General features: G+C 41.9%; 1 protein-coding gene across 8 annotated transcripts in view; it reads left to right on the forward strand.

Moving 5' to 3' along the window:
• cdc42bpab (CDC42 binding protein kinase alpha (DMPK-like) b) overlaps nt 1-21,734 on the forward strand; it is a 93,569-nt gene extending 71,835 nt beyond the window's left edge. For 3 of the 8 annotated variants that reach the window (XM_030046996.1, XM_030046997.1, XM_030046999.1), the window contains 19 exons: nt 391-510; nt 2,058-2,141; nt 2,243-2,348; nt 2,674-2,810; nt 3,335-3,474; nt 5,919-6,000; nt 6,646-6,865; nt 7,459-7,521; nt 8,014-8,267; nt 8,767-8,891; nt 9,164-9,378; nt 9,610-9,707; nt 10,087-10,171; nt 10,592-10,715; nt 11,578-11,695; nt 12,193-12,310; nt 12,690-12,847; nt 14,141-14,215; nt 17,880-21,734. In XM_030046996.1, coding sequence (XP_029902856.1) covers nt 391-510; nt 2,058-2,141; nt 2,243-2,348; nt 2,674-2,810; nt 3,335-3,474; nt 5,919-6,000; nt 6,646-6,865; nt 7,459-7,521; nt 8,014-8,267; nt 8,767-8,891; nt 9,164-9,378; nt 9,610-9,707; nt 10,087-10,171; nt 10,592-10,715; nt 11,578-11,695; nt 12,193-12,310; nt 12,690-12,847; nt 14,141-14,215; nt 17,880-18,011 — 2,454 coding nt within the window. In that variant the 3' untranslated portion in view covers nt 18,012-21,734. The remainder of the gene's footprint in view (nt 1-390; nt 511-2,057; nt 2,142-2,242; nt 2,349-2,673; nt 2,811-3,334; nt 3,475-5,918; nt 6,001-6,645; nt 6,866-7,458; nt 7,522-8,013; nt 8,268-8,766; nt 8,892-9,163; nt 9,379-9,609; nt 9,708-10,086; nt 10,172-10,591; nt 10,716-11,577; nt 11,696-12,192; nt 12,311-12,689; nt 12,848-14,140; nt 14,216-17,879) is intronic. The other 5 variants (XM_030047000.1, XM_030047001.1, XM_030047002.1 and 2 more) reach the window with 3 other exon arrangements.
• The last annotated feature ends 339 nt before the right edge of the window (nt 21,735-22,073 follow it).

Raw genomic sequence — 22,073 nt, forward strand, 5'->3', positions numbered from 1 at the left:
TAGATGTTTCTGTGAATTAGGCCATTTGGAACTGGGACTAAATTGGAACTTGTTCTCGATACCCAGCCCTATGTGTGTTATGGTGCCTGACCCCCTCCCTAAGCATGGATGGTGCATTTTGTTCCCTGGTGTCTTCTATTCAGGAATCTGACACAACAACTCAAACTAACACCCTTTACCTCTTTCCTCTGCCTTCTGCCCTTGTCTCCTCCCCCCTCTTTCCCCTCTTAATCTCCTGTTTCACTCCAACCTGTTTCTTTATTCCTCCTTTCCCATTCCCTTCTATCTACTTTGTCTTCCATTTTCCTCTCATGGTGTTTTTCTCTTTCGTCACTTTCTCTCTCTCACACACCCTACAATCCTATTCCTCCCCTACCTCTCTCTCTTCAGGTGGACTCTATGGATAACTTCACCCCCTCCAACACTCCATCCCGGGAAGAGGACCCTAAGTCCCACCTCAAGTCCCGCTCACGTTCACCCTCCATGGCTAGTGATATGGAGCCCATAGAGGTCAGACAAGCTCTAAGTCTTGTCAGAAAACCTAAACTTTTTTATCTACAGGCCACAGTGGCTGGTACATGTTGAGGTTAAGCAGCCACTTCCATGATTCGGCCAAACTTTCCAAGTACAAGAGGACCTTTGAATGATTGTTTGATACCCAGGGCCGTTTTACAGAAACTTCCATCTTAAGTCTTACATTAAGATATTAAGAGTCTAAGGTAGGATTTTTCCCAATTAGGTATTACAGAAGCACATCCAAACTAATCCTATCTTATCTATATTATCTTAATTCATCTTATCTCGGCTTAGGAAATCTTAAATACTCAATCCAGCATCAGTTATCAGCTTTTATGTCTGTTATCTAGAAACCGATGCTACCATCCTCAACCCCCCACCCCACCCAAAACTATGTAGCGAGCAATGTGGCTGCTCCCTTGAATAAATTGTGTGACACAGCAGGTTGAGTTTTTTTTTTTTTTTTTTTTTTTTTTTTTTGCAGTGTTAGACAGTTCACTTTGAAAATCTCCTTTTGCAAAGTAAATGAAGCAGTTTGCTAGTTGTACTACAGCTGGGAAATGCCCGTGTTGCCTGGTCGGTCTCTCCAAAGCTTGTGGCAGCTGCTGAGCTAACTGCAGAATCATTGCCCAGGATTGTTTGAAAACCACCAATGAGCGTTTTATTATCAAACTGCAACAAATTGTTTGGTCAGCTGTGCATCTTTCAACAAATAACTTCTGCCGGTTGACATTTTATTTTAGCTGCAATCTAGGAAGCTTGAGTTATACACTTTTTCTATCTTAAGTTAGAATAGAAACTTGAACTTAGGAGCTGGTTATTTCTAATGATATATTTTCCTAAATCAGGTCCTAACCTTAATTGTCATGGTTACCAAACAGTTAAGATAGGATCTTAAGTTAGGGAGCTTCTGTAATATGGCCCCTGCTTTAATTGCTGGTTTATAACCTCATAGCCAAACATTAGTAGAATTTGGCTGCTGATGAGTTATTTTCCAGCCTGTCTACTATAATGATCATAAAACCTGTTGGGAATTGTTTAGAACATTGACATAGAAAATACAATGTACAACGGACCTGTTAGCCTTCAGACCCAGCCTAGATAGCTCTGAAACAGGAATCATGATGTTTGTATGTCTGGCATGTTGAGCAACAAGAAAAACTTGGTCTTAATATGGCCTAACACAACCCAACACAATAGCTCAATTGACAATTTACAATTAAGCGTTTAGCTGAAACTTCTATTCAGAACAACTCACAATTTCAGCCACTGTAAGTCAAGTCAGCAACACAGTAATGAAGATGTCTAAGCAACAACAACGCCACACTAAGACAGAAAATATTTAACTTTTGTTTCCTCAACCTTCACTCCTGACTTCTCTGGTAGAATTTCTTTGTCCTTCTTGGGGAAGCTCTGGCCTGGGTGGCTTTTAACCATGTTATTTGTCACTAATACATTTGTCAGAAACTATAGATTTGGCAATTTTACCACAGTGTGTTTTTTGTTCACTGCTTGATATTGTTGTGGGTTCTGACATGCAGTTGATAGACCATCCACCTCGTGCAGTCCAGACTCCTACCATGCGCTCCGGGGGATATGGCAGTATCGGACGCTCCTCTCCTAAGGTTAGATATTTGTCTATGGTCACATGTTGTTGAATAATCCAGCCTGCATACACTGCCAACTTCAAATGGATATAATTAATTGCTTTCCTTTCCCACTGTAGCCCAAAGCCCACCAGTTTGTAGTGAAGTCATTCGGCACTCCCACTAAGTGTAACCAGTGCACTTCCCTCATGGTGGGACTCATACGCCAAGGCTGTACCTGTGAAGGTAAGGAGAAAAATAAAGGAAGGGAGAGACAGGCCGATTGGAGGGAAGTGTAAAAATAAATAAATAAATAAGCTAAACATCTAAAAAAATAGCATGTAACTTATAGCAGTCTAAAGCTGATCTTATATTTTGCCCCAAATGATTGGTATTCCTTTATTCCAATATAAGTGATGAAAAAAATCTGTGGAACTGAAAAAATTAAAGCTATAATGTCAGTTAGACCTTTAATTTTGTATCTTGTTCAATTAAATTTTTGTAAATAAAGACTGGATGTGCCAAATATCTCATTGGTCCCCATATTGCCTCCCTGTGTCTCCTTGTCCAGTGTGTAACTTCTCCTGCCATGTAACGTGTGCGGACAAGGCTCCAGCTGTGTGTCCTGTACCCCAGGACCAGACCAAGGGCCCACTGGGTATCGACCCCCAGAGGGGCATCGGTACTGCCTATGAAGGCCATGTCAGGGTGAGTGAGACTCTGTTTCTGAGGTGTTTTCTTCTGAATCTGAAACCCAGTAAACCTTTGGACTCAGTTTGATAAATCTTCTCTTTGTATCAGTGCAAAAATATTGAAAAATATTTAGTTGCTGCCTACTTGGGCTACTATAACTGGGATTTTAACCTGTCCTAGGTTGTATTTAGTGTCATGTGATAAGTTTAGTAAAACAGAACCATCTGTGGTAAGTTACACCTACTTTTCCAAAGTCACAGAGGGCAGAAATTTAACATTAAATGGTACCAGTGATTTTTATATTTTAGCCCATCTGCTATACTGCACCATACCTTATATTACTACTGCCCATTTTTCAAAGCATGTCAGTAATTTTATTCTAAAGATGGATACAGTTGTATATGCAACACAGTGACATTGCTTGAGTTCTGCTTCATGAGTTCTGCTTCACTTGTAACCCAAATGCTTTTGGCATTGTATAAAGGATTTTTACTAGGATTGTTAGGTCTGAATTAAAAGTGTCTCTGTGTCTGCTCTAGGTGCCCAAGCCAACAGGAGTGAAAAAAGGCTGGCAGCGGGCGATGGCTGTGGTGTGTGACTTCAAACTGTTCCTCTACGAACTGGGAGAGGGAAAGGCCACACAGCCAAGTGTAGTGGTCAGTCAAGTCATAGATATGAGGTAAGAGAACTATGAAGTAACTGTTCTTCTGGGTAGGTCTGTCATGATAACAAATTTTGCTGTGCGATTAATTGTGTCAGAAATCATTGCGATAAGCGATAATATTGCGTAATATTGTGCTTTTAAGACCAGATTTATGATTTTTGTAATTTTGACATTTTCAGACCATTCTTTAAACTTCAATTATGATAATAAAGGCATAATGATGCAAGTACATTGTTTTAAAGGGAAACAAACATTTATTCAACAAGAATATTTAAAAATGTAAACAAGAAAATTTAAATATCCAAAATAAATAAGATGTTAAAATACCAAAATAAATAAATAAAGACCTTATGAATACAAAAAATTTGACCAACTGTCCCTGATAACAAAAAGTGCACTGTAATAAAAAAAAAAAAAAAAAACACAGCCAAAAACATTGAAATGGACTCTGAGTCTCTTATCAAAAATTCACTTGAATAAAAACCAAAAACAATATAAAAAATAGACTTTTTCTCTATTAAGAAAAAAACACTCAAAAACTACACACAATCAAAACAACGAATAAAATGGATGATCAAGTCTTTGTAAACAATACTTAGATAAATATTAAACATTAGCAGAGAGGTATAGAGACTAACATTCCTGAACAGTCAACACTTCCAACACTTCTCTTTGCGTCTTGGCTTGTTTTGTTTTGTTTTTTTTTCCTTGACTGGGAAAATTGTTCGGGTGGAAAATTTGCTCATTTTCCCTCTTTTAGTTTGGATAGGGGCACACCGTCTCGTCCAGGTGACTGGGCTCCCCTCTCTCATCTGCTCTGCTGCGTTTGGTTTGGGAAGAAGTTCCATGTCGCTCTCCCTATTTTCTCCGCCTCGTCTCTACCTCACAAGGAGCACACTGTGTGTGTGTGTGTGTGTGTGTGTGTGTGTGTGTGTGTAGCCCATGGCCCCGCCCCCTCACAGAGACAAAGACACTCGACGACGAGCGTTCCCTCCGTTCATTCCGCTAATGAACCAACTCACCTTGCTGACAGACAACGCACGACAGTGAACGCTCTTGTCGTCTGGTCTCTTTGGCAGAGAGAGACAAGGAAAACAAACACGCATGAATGTGGCAATTAATCGCGGTCAGAAAAGTTACCGACTTCATTTAAATTTACCGTGCAATTAACCGACTTATCGCATATCGCGACAGGCCTACTTCTGGGCCCATATTAGGACTGAACAGTTAATCGAAATGTCATCAAACTCACTCTCAGGAGCTGCATTTTTTTTTTTTTTTTTAATAAATGTAACATGTGACCAAACATTGTCAAAAATCAGCATGTCAACAGCATTTTAATTGAAAATAAAAATTATTGTACAAAGTTATCATTCCTACTAAAATCTTGAATCATACCGCAATATCTGTAAAACCACAGTGTAATTTTTTTTTTACCATATGGTTCAGCTCTAGCCTATATTACAGAAACTTTCTAACTTGCATATGTTATCTTAACTGTTTGGTAACCATGGTAATTAAGTTAATGTTCCTATCCTGCCTAAAGATAGGAACAGTGTGTTAATACATCCTAACTTCCCAAAATCTTAATTAAACTCTCCTAACTTTAGGATAGCTGTTAAGCTGTCCTAACCATTACACATTTCCACCAGGAAGTGTTTGCTAACTTGTTTGATCCATGCAGCTGCCCTTTTACTGCTTTTACAAAACCAACAAAATGTCAACAGGCAGAGCATTGTGATCTTTGTTTTTTCATAAAACGTTGATTTTCAAAGTGAAGTGTCTTAACACCCCAAAGGTATCTCGGTTTGCCGTGTCATGCAGTTTAACTAAGGGGCCACAGCAATTAGTAATTTAGCTATTTGTTACATAGGATTGGGATTTTGCTTCAGTAATATCAAATGGTGAAAAATCCTATCTTATAGGATCTTATAGGATAAGATAGGAAGTTTCTGTAATACTGTCCCTGGACTACAAATAACAGGTCGCTTAGAGAAGTACATCAACCAGTCCAGAGTAATAGTCTGTTAGGCAAAAAATGAGCAAAGGCAACTACAAATGGAGGGTTCTTCTGGACTATGGTTATTTTAGACAGTTAGTGACTGTTCATCATTTATTTTGTATTGTTTGTACTCCATACCACAATTGTGGTGAAGAGTTAATAAATATGACTATGACTATGACTATGACTATGGCAAAACCAACCAGTCTAGCATAGAGGTCAGACAGATCAATGATACAGAGGGAAAGTAGGACAAGTTAGCAATTCATTTGCTTGATGGTTAATACAGAATCCATGGAGAGAACTGTGAAGCTGTATTAGCATGCCCTGAATATTGAACCTCAAAGCCAGGATAGTGTGCAGTTCTGAGAGCCAACAGGATAATAAGTAAAGTAAACAGATGTTGAAAATGATGTGCTCCTTCATATCTGATCATCTGTCTCACTCTGTCAAACAGGGACGAGGAATTTTCAGTCAGTTCTGTCCTGGCCTCTGATGTCATCCATGCAAGCCGCAAAGACATCCCATGTATATTCAGAGTAAGTTCATTTTCAGAGTATTAATACTGTTTGTGAGTCAGTTTCAACCAGTCCATTGGCCAAGCGTTTCACTCAGGCTGCTGATTCCCATAATGATTCTTGTATCTTGTTTTTTACACCTCTTTGAAAAAAAATACAGAAAATCAGTTTACTGGAAACTCTCATATAACTGAAATCAAATACAGTGCAACACTACTTCACTTACAGAATTTAAGGTGATATTTGGGCAATGAACCTTCAGAATGAAAGCATCAACAGACTATAACAGGCTTATATAGAGACTAACACCACTTCTGTTGATACTTTAATTCTGTCAATCAAAATGTCAATTAAACAAACAAGTGAAGCAGTTTTGCAGTGTATTGTTTCAGTTACACTTTGAACTTATCTGTGCCTGCATCACAGCTGAGCAGATTCAAATGGTTTCATTTATTAACATATGTTTAAATAGCACTGCTGCTAGGGTATTGCTTTGTGACAAAAGTTCCTTTTAACGCTCAGGCAAAATCAGAATTACAAGAGCAGTAATTGCACAGGACCTGGTTTTGGTTTCATTGATGCAGAGGCATATCAGTGACTAACAATAACACATTTTGTTCACTGTTTAAGATTACTTTTCTTCCTTTCCTTCCTCTTTATTCTAAGGTGACTGCATCCCAGCTTTCTCCCTCCAGCAGCCACAAGCCCTCCATTCTGATCCTTGCTGACAGTGACCAGGAGAGGAACAAGTGGGTGGGCCTGCTCAACGAGCTCCACCGCATCCTTAAGAAGAACAAGCTTAAGGAACGCTTTGTCTATGTGCCCAAGGAGGCTTATGACAGCACCTTGCCGCTCATCAAGACAACACAGTCTGCTGCTATCATAGGTGAGCACTCACAGAAGGATCTAGCCCTTTCACACACAGTCACACACAGTACATCCCCTATACAGAGAGGCCTTTGAGCTCAATTAACATTGCATTCAACATGACTGAAGTGTTTATGTGTCATGTGTATTATGAGAGAAGAGATTTCAGTGCATGGTCACACAACAAGGTTGCAAAAGGTAACTTTTCTACATGCACAAACTGAGAATCTAATTTTAAATATGTTGTTGTTTATCAAGATCGCAGGCTTGAATATTTCCCTTGTACCACATATTTCCAAAAACAGTCTTTCTGCAGCCAGCATTTAAAAAAAAATCAATCATTCCTTGTTTGTGTTTTTGCTGCAGAGAATAGCTATTCCAGATACAGCTGAAACATCTTCTCTGAATGGCATATTTTGGCCCTCATGGGTCCCTGCTGAATTCACAGACAAGCAATTACATCTGAGAAACCCTCCAGGGCTGGCAGTTCGACGTTCCCCATGTTATGAAAATAGAACTCAGCAGATTGGAACATTTTCCACACAGAATGCCCTTTTCTGTCTTGTGTCTGGCACTGAGCTAGCCCTTTCCCTCTATTTCCTTTGCCTTCAGATCACGAGCGTGTCGCCCTGGGCAATGAGGAAGGCCTGTATGTCATCCATGTCACCAAAGATGGTGAGATCTACTTGAAAGCTTTGTTTCCTGTTCTCTGTCCACATATACTTTTTTTTCTTGTGCTCCTTTGAATGTCTTTGCATGGGATGGTGGATACAGCAAGCACACAGTGACATGTTGCAGTTTGTACTGATGTTGACTTCTTTCCCCTACTACCCATCCTCTATCCCTCCTTCCCACATCCTTTTTCTTCACCTCTTCTTCTGTCCCTCTCCTACCCATCTACTATGTTATTCTCCCTCATTTCCTCCCTCTTTTATTCCATCTTTATCCATATTTTCCCCTTGGTTTCTCGTTTTATCTCCATTCCTTTTCATTCCGTCTCTCTCTTCTTCCTTTTGTTCTTAAATTTTTTCACTTACTTTCTCTTGCTTTGCTCTCTTTTTCTTGGCCTCCCGTATTACTCACTCTTTACATTCTTGTCCTTCACATTACTATACCTTTTTCCTCCTCCCTGCCCTCTCATTCCTCCCTCCTCCCCTCCCTCCACAGAAATCATTCGGGTGGGGGACAACAAGAAGGTGCACCACATCGACCTGATCCCCCAGGAGCAGCTGTTGGCGGTCATCTCTGGCAGAAACCGCCACGTGCGGCTCTTTCCCACACAGGCTCTGGATGGCCGCGAGACCGACTCCTACAAGCTGGCTGAGACCAAAGGCTGCCAGACCATTGTCTCTGGGCCTGTCCGCAACGGTTCGCTCACTTGCCTTTGTGTGGCCATGAAGAGACAGATTATATGCTACGAGGTGAGGATGCAAGGCTGTTGGGTAGTTGGTTTGTTGATCTGTTGTTGAAGAAACAGAGTATTTTGTGCTGTGTTTGATTGGACAAAATGGGAAGATGAAAAAATATGAATGATTTGCCATTTGATTTGAATGGTGTATGACACCTAATAAAATTTTGACAATGGCAGACTACCTAAAAGTTGGTTGTCACGACACCCATAACCCTGTTCATACATGTCCAGTGTAGTCTAACACACGCACTTCACAGTAAACTTAAATTAATCTTCCTTCATCTAAGGGAAAACTGGCTCACCGCTCATTGACTTTCCTCACCCAATAATTCTAACATCAAATCTCCTGGTTGATACTGCCTCCTCTTGATGATATTTTTAATTTTTGGTCTACATGTTCAACTTGTTCTGTTTATCCATGCATATCTACTGCAACAAAGAACCATTTTCCACACTGAGTTGTTCAGTTGTTTCATCTTATGCTTTCTCACTGTACTGCTCCACTCTAGGTGAATAAGAGCAAGATGCGCCACCGTCGGCTGCGGGAGCTGCAGGCCCCGGGGCCCGTCCAGTGGATGGGTTTACTCAGTGAACGGCTCTATGTGGGCTACCAGGCTGGCTTCACCCGCTACAGGTACTGCACCTTTTTTTTAATTACTAAATACAACAGAGCTGGTCTCTGCTTTTAAATGTTCATTTTATTCCTTTGGAGTTGCTGTTAATTTTTATTGTCATATGTTGTGTAAGTGTACGTGTTTTATTGTGAACACCACCAGCTCAAACTTGACAAGTCCAATTGTTTCTTTACTATGATTTCCCCTACGGATTAATTTGAAATTCCAATTCTTACTATGAATTATTCGCTCCTAAGCACAATGATGATTGTGGTTATGATGAACTCCACAGCGTCCACGGCGACATGTCCCCAGTCAGCCTGCTCCACCAAGAGGACCACACCCTGGCCTTCATCTCCCAGCAGGGCCTGGAAGCCCTCTGTGCCGTGGAGATTTCAGCCAAGGAGCTGCTGCTGTGCTTCAGCGCCATCGGGGTTTATGTGGACTCCCAGGGCCGCAGGTCACGGCAGCAAGAGTTAATGTGGCCAGCCGTGCCTAACGCTGCCTGTGAGTTCAGATCCTTCAATTTGCTTGCACATGAATAAAGCAATAAAGAGTATAGAATTACCACACATCAAAAATGATCACATCAAAAATGCCATGCAATATCATACATTATGCAGAAGTAAAAATATACATCATAATGAATGAAAGACAAATGAAACACTTAATAACAGTGAAAATGGAGAACTGCAGAACAACACCAAAGCCAGACTAAAAACGTCCTCTTCTCTCCAGGCTACAATGCCCCCTACCTGTCAGTATACAGTGAAAACGCTGTAGATGTGTTTGACGTCAACACCATGGAGTGGATCCAGACCATCCCTCTGAAGAAGGTCAGTGCTGTGGGCTGCCGGCTGCCTCAGGGGAGGCTGCTCAATGTGGTGATACTGACGCTTCAGCACAATTGAAGCCGATGTGTTGAATAAAAGATGAGACGACTTTTAGGTTTATTGTTATCTCTGGCTCCACCTGGTGGACTAAATGATTACAAATTGCCTGCTGTCACCATGGCAACCTCACTTATCCCTGCAGTTGTTACAGACGCATGAACTGCTGGTGAATCAGATGAGTAAAATCTAGATTTGGCAGTTTATTTAACTTTGTCAGTTTAAAATAGTGTGCAAATAGAGTGTAATTTCTTTAAATGCAACAAATTATATGATCAGTGGTCCATTGTTGCTGAATTTACTATTCGTTTTGATGGCCCTGCAGGTGCGACCTCTGAACTTTGATGGCTCCCTGAACCTGCTTGGGCTGGAGACTGTGCGGCTCATCTACTTCAGAAACAAGATGGCAGGTAAGAGTTCAGAAATGGTTTGGTATGTCTTGATCAGGACACATGGCTGTTGATGGACACGTTCTTTGTTGTGATGATCAAACATCTGACCAGTCACTAGACAGCCTTCCTATTCATCAAGCCAAACTGATGCCTTCCATTTATTCTTTATACAGTATTTATGAAAGTAGAACAGCAATAAATAATGAAATAATTCTACAAACTTTGCCATGTCATTCTCAGGCCAAGCTACTAGAGTAACTATTATGTATAAGCTTTCATCAATTTAAAGTCTTTGTAACTGCACATTTTTATACAATACTGAAGAGAAGATGAACAAACAATTATTCCTACAGAAAGTCCATTCCATTTAGTTTTTTATTAAAGTTTTCTAGGTGATAATGTATAGATGTATATTATTTTATTATTCTGATCTTCCAGAGGGTGATGAGCTAGTTGTCCCGGAGACGTCAGACAACAGCAGGAAGCAGATGGTGCGCAGCATGAACAACAAGAGACGCTTCTCCTTCAGGGTGCCTGAGGAAGAGCGGCTTCAACAGAGAAGGTAGCTCACTCTGGACACAAGCTAGCACACTTCAGACCACTCAGAACAAATCATGCGAGCGTGTTTCACCGTCTCCCTGGGACTAATATTCAGAATCTTTATTTTTACAAACCACAATGTGTTCATAGGCTGTCTGAGTTATTAGCATCTCTTTTACTTTTCTGTGTTGGAACACTATGCAAAGAAACTAAACTGGTATAATGCATAAGATCATAAAGCAAACTTATTTTTTTCTTATTCTACTTTCTCTTAACCTAGTCAACTAGGAGAGTACAGAGGACAAGTTGACAGACAATATAAACTACCATTATTTAGTGTAAATACTGCGAAGTAAACATTAGATGCTACAAATTACACATATTGACCTTGACAGCTGACTGCCTTATAGTGGAGGCAAACACACTAACAAATAGTATATGTTTTATTGGGTGGATGGTGGTTAAAAAACAAACACACAAACAAACAATTGGCAAACCATTTACTACACTTCTGTGCTCATTTCCCCAAATGGACAATTCATACATAGTAGAAGAGAGTTCGAGTTGAGTGGGCAGCTGAAGGCACATTTCAGGTTCGCTCAATATCACTCTCTGCTATGCACGGTTGCACTCTGGCTATTCTAGGGCACAATGAGAGAGGTTATATCTGTGTGTGTGTGTGTGTGTGTGTGTGTGTGTGTGTGTGTATGTGTGTGTGTGTGTGTGTGTGTGCGCGCATGCATGCACATCTGTTTATGTGTTCTTTGTTCACATCTGCAGTGTTGTGCTCTTCTGTTTGTGTGTTTTGTGTTGTGAGATCCTTGGTTACACTTAGCTCAGTTTTAGAAGCTGTACTCATATTTGTGTGTGATGTCTCATTCCAGAGAGATGCTGCGTGATCCAGAGATGAGGAACAAGCTGATCTCCAACCCCACCAACTTCAATCATGTGGCCCATATGGGACCAGGAGATGGCATCCAGATCCTCAAAGACCTACCCATGGTACACACACACACATACATTCTATAGGAGTGGTGTCACCTGTTCAGTTCCCCTGTCTTGTCGATTACAGCATGCAAACAGTATTTCCCATTTTACAATCTGACCTGAAATGCTCACTTTAAATGCCTAATAAACCTCATAATGACAATATTTCTTTACCTCCAAAGTTCACAGATCCTGCTCCACAACCTTTGCTGCATGTGCATCAAAAATCATACAAATGTGTTTTGATGGATGCATGCCGCTTTTTCTGTTTACGCTTAAGCTGCTCACACCTCTGTCATTAATAATGTTTGATCCTCATCCTTATTCAGTTATGTAAGTACTGTATATCATCACATACAGTACTTATATGTAGGCACATGGGACACACTGATTGCTGTGTATTTGTGTATGTGTCACCCCACCCTCCTCACTCCTTTCCCCTGCACTGCTCTCTATGTTTTTGTGTGTTTGTGTGTGTGTGTGTGTGTGTGTGTTCTGTGTGCCTAAACCAGAACGTCCGTGTTCAGGAGAGCCGTGCCGGCTTCAGTGGTTCTGTCAGCATCCCCTCCATCACCAAGAACAGGGCCGAACCGGGCCGTTCCATGAGTGCCAGTAGTGGACTGGGCATACGTAAGTAGCAGATCATGACCTGATCCAGTTACATAAACTTTATCCAAGCAGGGCAGATATTCAAATTGCCATCTACTGTACAGCTGAATAGATAAATAGTTAAAACAGACAAACCTAAAATATACCTGTGTTCATTTGGTGGCTGCAGTCTAGTAAGTTTTGGTCCTTGAAAAGATCATGTTCACCTCATTTGAAATTAGGCAACCATTAAATTTAAATGTGTGAAATTAAAGCAAGGTTACAGCTAACACTACAGTATCAAAATGTGTGTCACCTCACAAGTGTGTTCTTGCAAGTGTCACTTTTAAAGCCTTTATCTGACTTTTTGGGGGCTTTTTCCTCACTCCTTGCCACCCCTCCTCCTTGCTTCTCCCTCTAGGCTCGTCCTCCCAGAATGGCAGTGCACTACGTCGGGAGCTGTCAGGAGGAAGCTATGGATCCAAACGCCAGACCATGACCTCTCCCTCAGAGAGCTCCCTGTCCTCTGGAGGGGGCATGGACTGCGGTGATGCACCCCTCTCCCAGTTCGACAGAGAGGTTAGTAAATACATCTGAATCACTTTTCCAATACTGCACATACAGCTTCATGTAGGGCTGATTCTTGCTGGAACTGTGTGCCTAAAACTGAAATGAAATTCCTTACATCACTAAGAGGGCAAACAGTTTTAGAATGGTTGGCTCTAGTGGGAACCTAACCTCTAATCTTGTTTTGGTGTCATACTCCAGCTTCTACTAACTGTTGTGTTGAATCAGGACAAATCTGATTGGACAAATTGTGGTATGACTACGTTAAACATTTGCATGCAGACTTAATGATTTGATCTTTTGTCTTTGAAATGAATCTACCAGGATGTAAATTTCACCGTCACGCCACACACTATTTTATACAGACAAATAAAGTCCACATACACACATATTGTACAATAATTGTTTACTTGCCATATCAGTGTAGAACCTAGAGATGACCATATCAAATATTTGATGTGAATGGATCATATTGTTGCCCATTCAAAATCTGCCCCCTGTCCCATCCGCCACATACATCCTGGCCTTACTGTATGGGCCTATCACCTCATCCCACTTCTCCAACCAATTGGTTAGTTCCCTGTGATGTCATACTTCTACCGCAGCGCTTCTTAGTAAAACTTCAGTCAGTCCACTGAAACCTTTGGCCACCTGCTTTCCCCCAGTAGAGACTATTGTCTCCTCCCTGTGACATTTGCTTTGGACTTAGGTTGAGCTAGTTGTTGCCTCAAATCATTGTGACACTGAGTGATATCATATGACCTCTATTTTCATGTCCCTTTTAACAATTTGTCCAGGTAAATAAAATCGAAAAAGAGCAGCAGTGGTGACAGCAACGCAGCAAGTGACCTCTGTCCTAATCCTCTGAATGTAGCTGAGATGTTTTATTCAGTTTTTGTTGCGCTCTGTCACTTCATTTCCCATCGCAAGGGCTGTTGCTGCCCAGCTGCATTGTCCTTGTTCCAGTGTAACATGGCAATGTTGGCTACTTGATTTCATCACACAGTAAGATGACTGGGATCAAACGTTCATTGTGACAGTAGCTTTTGCAGTTATGGGCAACTTCTACTCCTATCCAGCCACCTATCCTATGCTGGCCTCCAGAATCGCCTACCATCCCTCCTGTGGCTGCCCCTTACCCTTGGTCCCCATGCCTGGCCATTGGCAACTCCATTTTGCCCCATTTCTCGTCTTCTTCCACCCTCACCCAGCTCTGTCCCACCTTGCCCTGCCCTCCCTGCCTTGCCCTCCCACCCCAGCATGTTTTCTGTGGGCTGGGTGCTGAGTCTTAACTTTCCTCTGCAGTGGCAGGCAGTCTCACCATCGGAGAAGACCCCTGATCTGAAAAGGGCTTTAAGGACCCTGCTTAGTAAGATGAAGGTAATGTCAACAGCTGCAATGACTTTGCACTAAACACACAACTGTGAGCACCGTGTTCCTTGGATTTGCGCACACATATATAACTCAAATTCTTGACATATACATGAGCAAACACAATATCACGAGGTGCAATCAAAACACAGTAGATGCACATTCACGGTTTGCCAGTTCTTGCCCCAGCGTCCCACTGCCTCTTGCTGCACCATTTCAACAACCATTGCATTAGCAGGATCTGATGGTTTCTCACAATCTGTCACCGGCCCAGAGCATCAGTTGTGCCATCACTATGTCCTTGACCTGGCCTGTTTTACGTTTGGTTTTTGTCATGCTGTTGGAATGGTGCCATGCTGCTGCTCCACCATTTTGTCTTCTTATGCCCACCGCTGCCCACCCAGCCAGTCATCAAGCATGTCTGCTTCCATTCTGCTCACTGGCAGTCTGGCCATGTTTCCAGCCATGGGCTGTCCAGTTCAGAGCACATCTACACCATGAGATATGGATAAAGCAATATAATGTTACACTGGGTAATGTGTGCACAGGATTCTACCCAGGCTGTTTTGATGTGGTCTTGCTGTGATGATACGGAGAAATACTCCTGCCACAGTGAGCAATTATTGATTGGACTACTGGCAATTAAAAACAATATAGTACAGTACCATGGTTTCATGCTTTGGAGAGAATCCTCGCACGCATCTCTTGCTCACACGACAGGCAGCATATTAATTGCCATGATGCACAGGCAATTTTTTTTGGCAATGTAGCTGGGCAGTATTCCTCTCAGTACTGGGGTGATAATCAATATAGGCAGTGTGGTGAGCACAGAAGAGTGGAAGTATGAATGGGAGAAGAAACAGGACTGCCCGTCTACATTGACCAGTGAAATGCCCTTGTATTGTGACCTTAATGTGTGCTGTGGGAGACAGGCCTCTGATGTAGCTTTCCCTCAGTACAACCAGCAAGTAGATCCAAGCAGCTTACATGACAAGTGCTGAGTGTCAGTATGTGGTTTTCACGGCACCACTGTCCCTGCTTTACTGTTACCACTGACAGTAGACTCAGGACAGCAGAATGACAGTAGAAGTCAGTGGCTGTGTGATTGTGTGTGAAGCTTGCATGTCACAATGAGGGTTTTGGGCAGTTCTACTCCAGCAGAGCTGAGCCTAATCCTGTTGTAATGAAAAGATGCGTGTTTCATGTATTTTAAATGGACACCTTGACATCCTGAATTCAGTTGCTTCACACCGCTGTAGTGGACGGGGCTTCCAGGACACATCCGGTTCCTCTATTTTTTTCTCTTTTTCCTTCTTTTTTTATTTTGAATTTCAATATGTTAAACTGTGACATTATAGGGAAAAAATACTGAGCTTTACAAGAGATGTTAACTTAATCTATTTTTAAATACATTTTTGGCATCAAACTAGAATCAGAAACACATCATAAGATGTTAACTTTAATGTCAGCACCTGTAATGCAAAGCTAGCTAATGCTAGCAGTTTTTGTTTTGTTTTGCGTTGTCTGTTTCACTTTGTTTTAGAACATACCATGTCATCAAATAAAGACCACCTCAAATCAATAGATATTATGGAAAGCAATCAGCGTCTGTTTTGGACCTAGTTTGAAGACGTAATTTTGTACCCCAGGGCATTTTTCTATTCTTCTGACAAGGTGATGGAAATGGAAGCTCCAAACCACTTTGGTGATGTGTTAAATTTAAGCACTCATCACATTGTGGTAAGAGAAACTATCTCGCTGTCGAAATTAGTATTTCTGGTTTAAACAAATTCATGATCCCTGTTTAAACAACAAGGCTCATGAACCACAGTGGTACCTTGCTCTCAATCAAGATCAATGAACAATACTTGCATTACAAGCAAAATACTTTTCAGGTGCCTCAAAGACACTTAGCAAGACTTTTGTGCCACAATGTGAAAAATATCTGGCAAGGAGAAATTAACCACGTGAAAGTTCAGTATGTCAAGGTATTTTTGTTTGAAGGTACACTCACAGTTCTGCTGTTACAGAGGAGTAGTAGTAGTAGATATATATATATAAACAGTCATAGTAGATCTATATAAACAGTATAGCTTATGACTGAATGCTCATCAGTTCCTAAAACCAAACACATTTCGGGTCTAGACTCTAGACTGATTACAAACAGGAGATGAATACTGTATGTCAGAATAAATCTAGTATATTATTGCTGAAGTGGAAAATTATGCACATGAGATAATTACTTGCCCCAATCTGAGCACATCATCATTGAAGTGGAAAGGGAAACATTCATAACATACATGGAAAGCATCTATTTAGATCCAAGATAATGATGTGTTTGGGCTAAATTTTCTTCATGTACAGCGATCAGTTTGTTCAGTTGGGGAGGCTTGTAAGGTATAGCGTTGTTTTCAGTCCTTTTTCTCCCCTAAAATAGGGAAGATGCAAGCTGTCCCTTCATCCCCCAGCCTCCATGTTTGTTTTATCCTTCAGCTCATCACTTCTGGTCAATTGAGTTGTTCATCCACTGGTGATGTGGAATATACTGTTGCTATGGGGAGGGCGGGGTGATTCAGGCTGACTTTACATCTGTTCCTTTGCTCAAACCCCAAATGAAGGAGTAGTGATAATCATGTTTGGTCAAGACAATAAAATAATAATACACACTTTTGTCAGGTGTACAGCTGTGAGCTCCCAGGGGACTTGGACTGACAAGGACTGCTTTACCCTAGTGACAGCCGCTCAGTTCGTACAAATTGAAATTTTAATGCTAGGAGGTCATTCTGTTGGAGGTTATGTTTTCGCCTCTGTCAGTCTGTTAGCAGCAGATAACTCAGAAAGTACAGGATGAATTTGCACAAAACATGGTAAGAAGGCTGGTCATGAGGCAGCAAACAAGTGAGTAACTTTTCAGGACAGTCAGCCTCAGGGGACATGGGAATGGTGTGGCTTAGCACAAACACACCCCTACTCTCCAAATGTGTCCACATAGCATCACAGAACGTGGCTGGGCAGTTCGTCTTGGTTCGTGGTGGCACTGACCATCTGTTCACTCAGATTGGCAGAAAGGGGCGTGTCCTGTGACGGCAACACTGCGTAGACAGGACAGGGCTCAGCACAAACAGGGCTGCGGTTTCCAAATGCAAACACATAGCACCGCAAAACCTGGAGGGGAGGTTGGCCACTACCTTTTTGGTCCAGTCAGCCTCAAGGGGGCTGTTTCTCCTGATATTCAGTATGTAGTAGGTCTGACCCTTGCACGCAGTGGCCGTGGCTCAGGACAGACAGGGACGTGACTCCCAGCTGCGTTCTGGGCAGAGGTCTGTGCTACACCACGTGCCTGCTTGTCTCTACCTGTGTTTCACCGGATGCAAAGCATTTTCTCCAGTTTCCTGCAATCTGACCTTAGCACGGCAGGTTTTGTAATGAGTTTAGCTACAGCTTGCAAACAGAACATAATCTAAGTATCTGTTTTTCTCTCCTTTTCAATTCTTTTTTTTTCTGTCTGTCCATTCCTTGTCTGTTTTTCTTTTTCATTTTCCCCTCACTTTTTTATTTCCCTCTTTTTCATTATCCACTTTGATTTGCTCGGCTTATCCCTCTTTCTCCACTTTCTCTGTCCCTAATTCCTCCTCTGTCTTGCCACATCTCCCTCGTCTCCTCTTTGCTCCAGGACTCGGACTCCCCCCGTCACTCCACGGCCTCCAACAGTTCCACCTTCAGCAGCCCTCCCAGTCCCGCCTCGCCCCACAAGACCAAGTCCCTCTCACTGGAGAGCACAGACCGGATGGGCTGGGACACATGAGCCCCGCCCGCTGAGCGACTGACCGACTGACAGCACAGGACTCCAATCCCTAACCTCCACTACGGCCTTCGGGCCCACCCCACCCCCTCCCAGGGCCCAGCCTCTCGCATCTTATCTAAATATTTCCCCTCACTGCCCAGAGAACTGCACCCACTGTCCACTGGTTCCTCCTGATCTGCGTTTGCCCCGTTTACCCACTTAAAGCCCCGATTTGTCCCAGTTGGCCCGCCCACTTTACTTGGAAGTTGGGGGCAGAAATGTCCTCAGCAGCAAATGGAAAGGGTCTGTCATCTCTGAATGAGAGAGAAGTTCCGGGAGAGAAGCAGTCATGTGTGATAAAATACTTCTGGTAGTGTTTGTGTGCGCGTGTGTGTGAGGGGGCTGTATAAGGGTGCAAACGTGTGTTTGTAAGTTTGATAGAGGTTGTATGCGCTTGCTATTGTGTGTGTGTGTGTGTGTTTATCAGGAAAGGGCATATGATATAGGAATGAAAACTTCTCATCCCCCGCCCTTCAGTGGGCTCCCTCGCTCGTAACCACAATAGCTGGAGCGCTGAGCTTCGTCGACAGTACTTTGTTTGCAGCACTCGATGCCCCTCTGTGTAGTACTCTGGTGATTCACCTCATTCAGAGACACTCAAAAACCTCAAGATGCAACAAAAAAAGAAGAGGATTACTATCGAAAGAAAAGGATTTGTACTTGTACATAGGACCCTTTGGGTTTTAGGGGACAATATTTTAATTTATTTATCAATCTTAGACAAAGAAAGGGAGGCGCTTCACGGCCCGAAGCAAAAGAGAGGATTTTTAATCCTACAACTCCTTACTTCCCTCAGTTGTTTTCTCTTTGGGTATTACTTGGGAACAGAACCGGGGAAAATAGAAAACGTAAACAAAAAAAAAGGAGAAAGGAAAGCAATGATTTTTTTAAAAAAGTTTTGTTCATGAAAGTAATACTAAGTGACCATAATTTCTTCGTTTTATGCTCAGCAAAAAGCTATAAGCAGCATTAATAAGCATCGCGGTCGGGGTCAGCTGACCCTGCCGGCTTGTAGAAGCTGACATCCTATCTGATGACGTCATCACAGCTTCCCTGTGCTACTCCCTCCTCATTGGTCCAGTGTGAGTGACATCATGCAGCAGTCCAGGACCATCCTCCATGTAGCGTAGAGCTTCCATTGAAGATAACACTTCGCTGTACACCAAACTGACCAGTCTGCAAACACCTATTCCCATCACAATAATGTACATAGGTTCAAAGTAGAGAGTAATATATGATAAGGAAAATACTATAGAGAACTACACGGGAAAGAATAAAAATCCTCGTTTCTTTGAATTTTTTTCCCCTTTTTGTTTTGAGAATGATTTGGGGTTGTATTCACACGAAAGCCATTTTAAACCACTTTCCAGTTTTACTTTTTACTGATTGCTTTTAGATTTGTTTTTGTTTTCTATTGTATGTATGACACGAGTTGTGTTTTTATTTTTATTATTTTTTTTTTTTCACTTGGTTTGCGTTTGAGTGAAGAAACTCTTATATGGATCAACACTACTGCCCGTACTGTAGAGTGAACACGTGCATTTATCTGACGCAATAGTCCTATCACACACATATAAATGAATATATAGAACTATATACACACACTCAGCACACGCACATAAACACGTGTTACACACACTAAGGTGGTGTTTTTATGCAGCAAATGCCTTGTCCTCCCCCTCCTCCCCCTCCTCTCTGCTTCCAATATCAGAGGAGGGAGCACACTTTTCCTGTCTGGCTCTGATTAGTTCATCATTGTCAACCTGTATGGGTGTATTTCCAAATTCCCTGTGGTACCTGGATGTAAACCACCTTTTCGTCAGTCCTTCCACTAAGAGGAGGTGTTGGGGGAAGCTTGTTGTAACCAAAAAAAAAGAAAAAGACTTTGCCCGTTATCATACTGTGTCTCTAACAGCCTTGCTTACTCTGAAGAATGTTTTGACATGTTAGACAAAAAAAAAAAAAAAAAAAAAAAGATGCTACAGTTGTGAGAGCCGCTGCCTCCAGTCCACAAGCAGCGCTCAGGCGAAAAACGACACTAAAACGAGAATGTAAAAACTGCAAGGTGATGCTGCAAGAAAAGTCAGCACTTGGGTTTCTGTTCCCGACCTCTGTCCTGACGGATGTGCTCAGATGTCAGATACTGTCTGCCGATGAAATAATGTCAGTGCTAACCACTCTGTGTGGAAATGAAGTGGGCTGGGTCTCTCAAAAGCCAGTGTTCCCCCTCCCCTTTATTTATTTTTTTTTTTTTTTGGCAGGGTGGAAAAGGCCTCCAGCATAGCAGTGTAACTCATATGACACTAAATCTTTCAACTGAAATCAACACAGATGCGCTACTCTAATACGGCAGCTCCTCAGCGCAGTGGCCCTGACTAGTAGGGCAAACACGACCAAAACCCTGTTACCTCTTTCAGCTTTCAAATGGATCAGTATCATTTTACTTGAAGAGTTGCTCCAAATCAAGTGAAGGCACATTACAGTCGTAAATCTGTAAATGTAGTGTGCAAGCAGTGGGAGCAACTGTATGGTTAGTGATAATCTAACATGAAATGTGTGGCATTGCATTACGTCGTCTGTAGCTTTCCAGTGTGTGAAAATAACGCGCGTCCTCTTCTAATGGGCTGATGCCGCCTGACGCTGAACTTCAAGTAAACTGCTGCCAGAGGATGTCAGTGCCTGTGCCGTGCTTTTTGAGAAACCCGGCCCTGCTTCATAGGAACAGGTGATTCACTGTGCTGAAACCCGCGAAACAACTCACTCCTTCCTCCATCACACCTTGAGATCGGGTCTCACTTGGAAAAAGATTTGACCATTTTAACCCGGCAGACGTGGTCGGTGGCCGTCACCGCTGGTTTGTACTGCGAAGACAAAGGGACCCTCCGTCTGTCTGTCTGTCTGTCCAGACGTGGGTGGACTCAAGTGTGTCAAGGCAGGATATTCCACTTATAAGTTGTATTGCCCTGTTGAAATACGACTAAGTAGCTCAAAACAACCCATTCCAAGTGTTTTTCTTTCTTTTTTTTTTTCTTTTTCATTTTTTAGAATTCCATTTTATATAAAGAGAAGAGTTCTGGAGTGCAACACTAAGCTGGTTTTATTCCAAATAATCACCACTTTGAAACTTCCTTTTTAAGCTAGCACGTCTCCTTATTTCCTGCTGGGCTGTATCTGTAGAATGTATTAGCTGGGAATGAGGAAAATATCTAAGCCAAGCATTTCATTGGCCAAGTGTTTTCATTGTACAAAAAAATTTAAAAAACAAAATAAAAAATGGAAAAAAATGCCCTGAAATCCCCACTTAAGGAGAGAGGAAAAGAAACTCAGGAAATGTCAGAACCAATGAATATTTTCATCTTGAAAATGAGAGAGTGTGTTATGACTTGGCAATGGATGGATGGCAGGACGGTGTGAGTGAGGGAAACATAAATCTAGAGTAGATGTGACCAGGGTGGAAGCGGCAGCGAGAAAGGCTTGTGAGGACTCAGACGGGTGTTTATGAAATAGAAAATGATGAAATGGTTTCGGGGTGAAGGGTGAGAGCGGTGGTTTGATGGTAGTTGCAGGCTGAGGTGCCACAGTGGTAACCGTTTAAGAGGAAGAAAAGTTGACAAAAAAAAAAAAAAAATCAAACGCCTTTGCATTTCAGTGAGGTCTTATCTACAGTACCTTCTATATTATTTTGCTCTTTCATATCATATTACACTTTGTTTTTTTGTTTGTTTTTTTTCTAGAATTGCTTTGTAATAATTTGTACAGTTTTGCATGTTATAGATGTAATCATTTTTGTTTTTTGGTTTGTTTTACTTGGACTTGCTCCTTTTTGAACGGTTTGGGCGTTTTACTGAGGATAACCCACTACAGGTGATGTAGATTCTTTTTTGCACAAAAAAAATATTTAAGGTGTAAGGTCAAAACAAAAAATAATGTATGGAACTGGCTGCCACGCTTATGTGGAGAACTCATTATATTAACCTGACTCCGATGTATTTCAATAAAGCGGAGGGCTGTTACAAATACAAA

This window comes from Myripristis murdjan, chromosome 24, assembly GCF_902150065.1.
Source record: "Myripristis murdjan chromosome 24, fMyrMur1.1, whole genome shotgun sequence".
Classification (NCBI taxonomy): domain Eukaryota; kingdom Metazoa; phylum Chordata; class Actinopteri; order Holocentriformes; family Holocentridae; genus Myripristis; species Myripristis murdjan.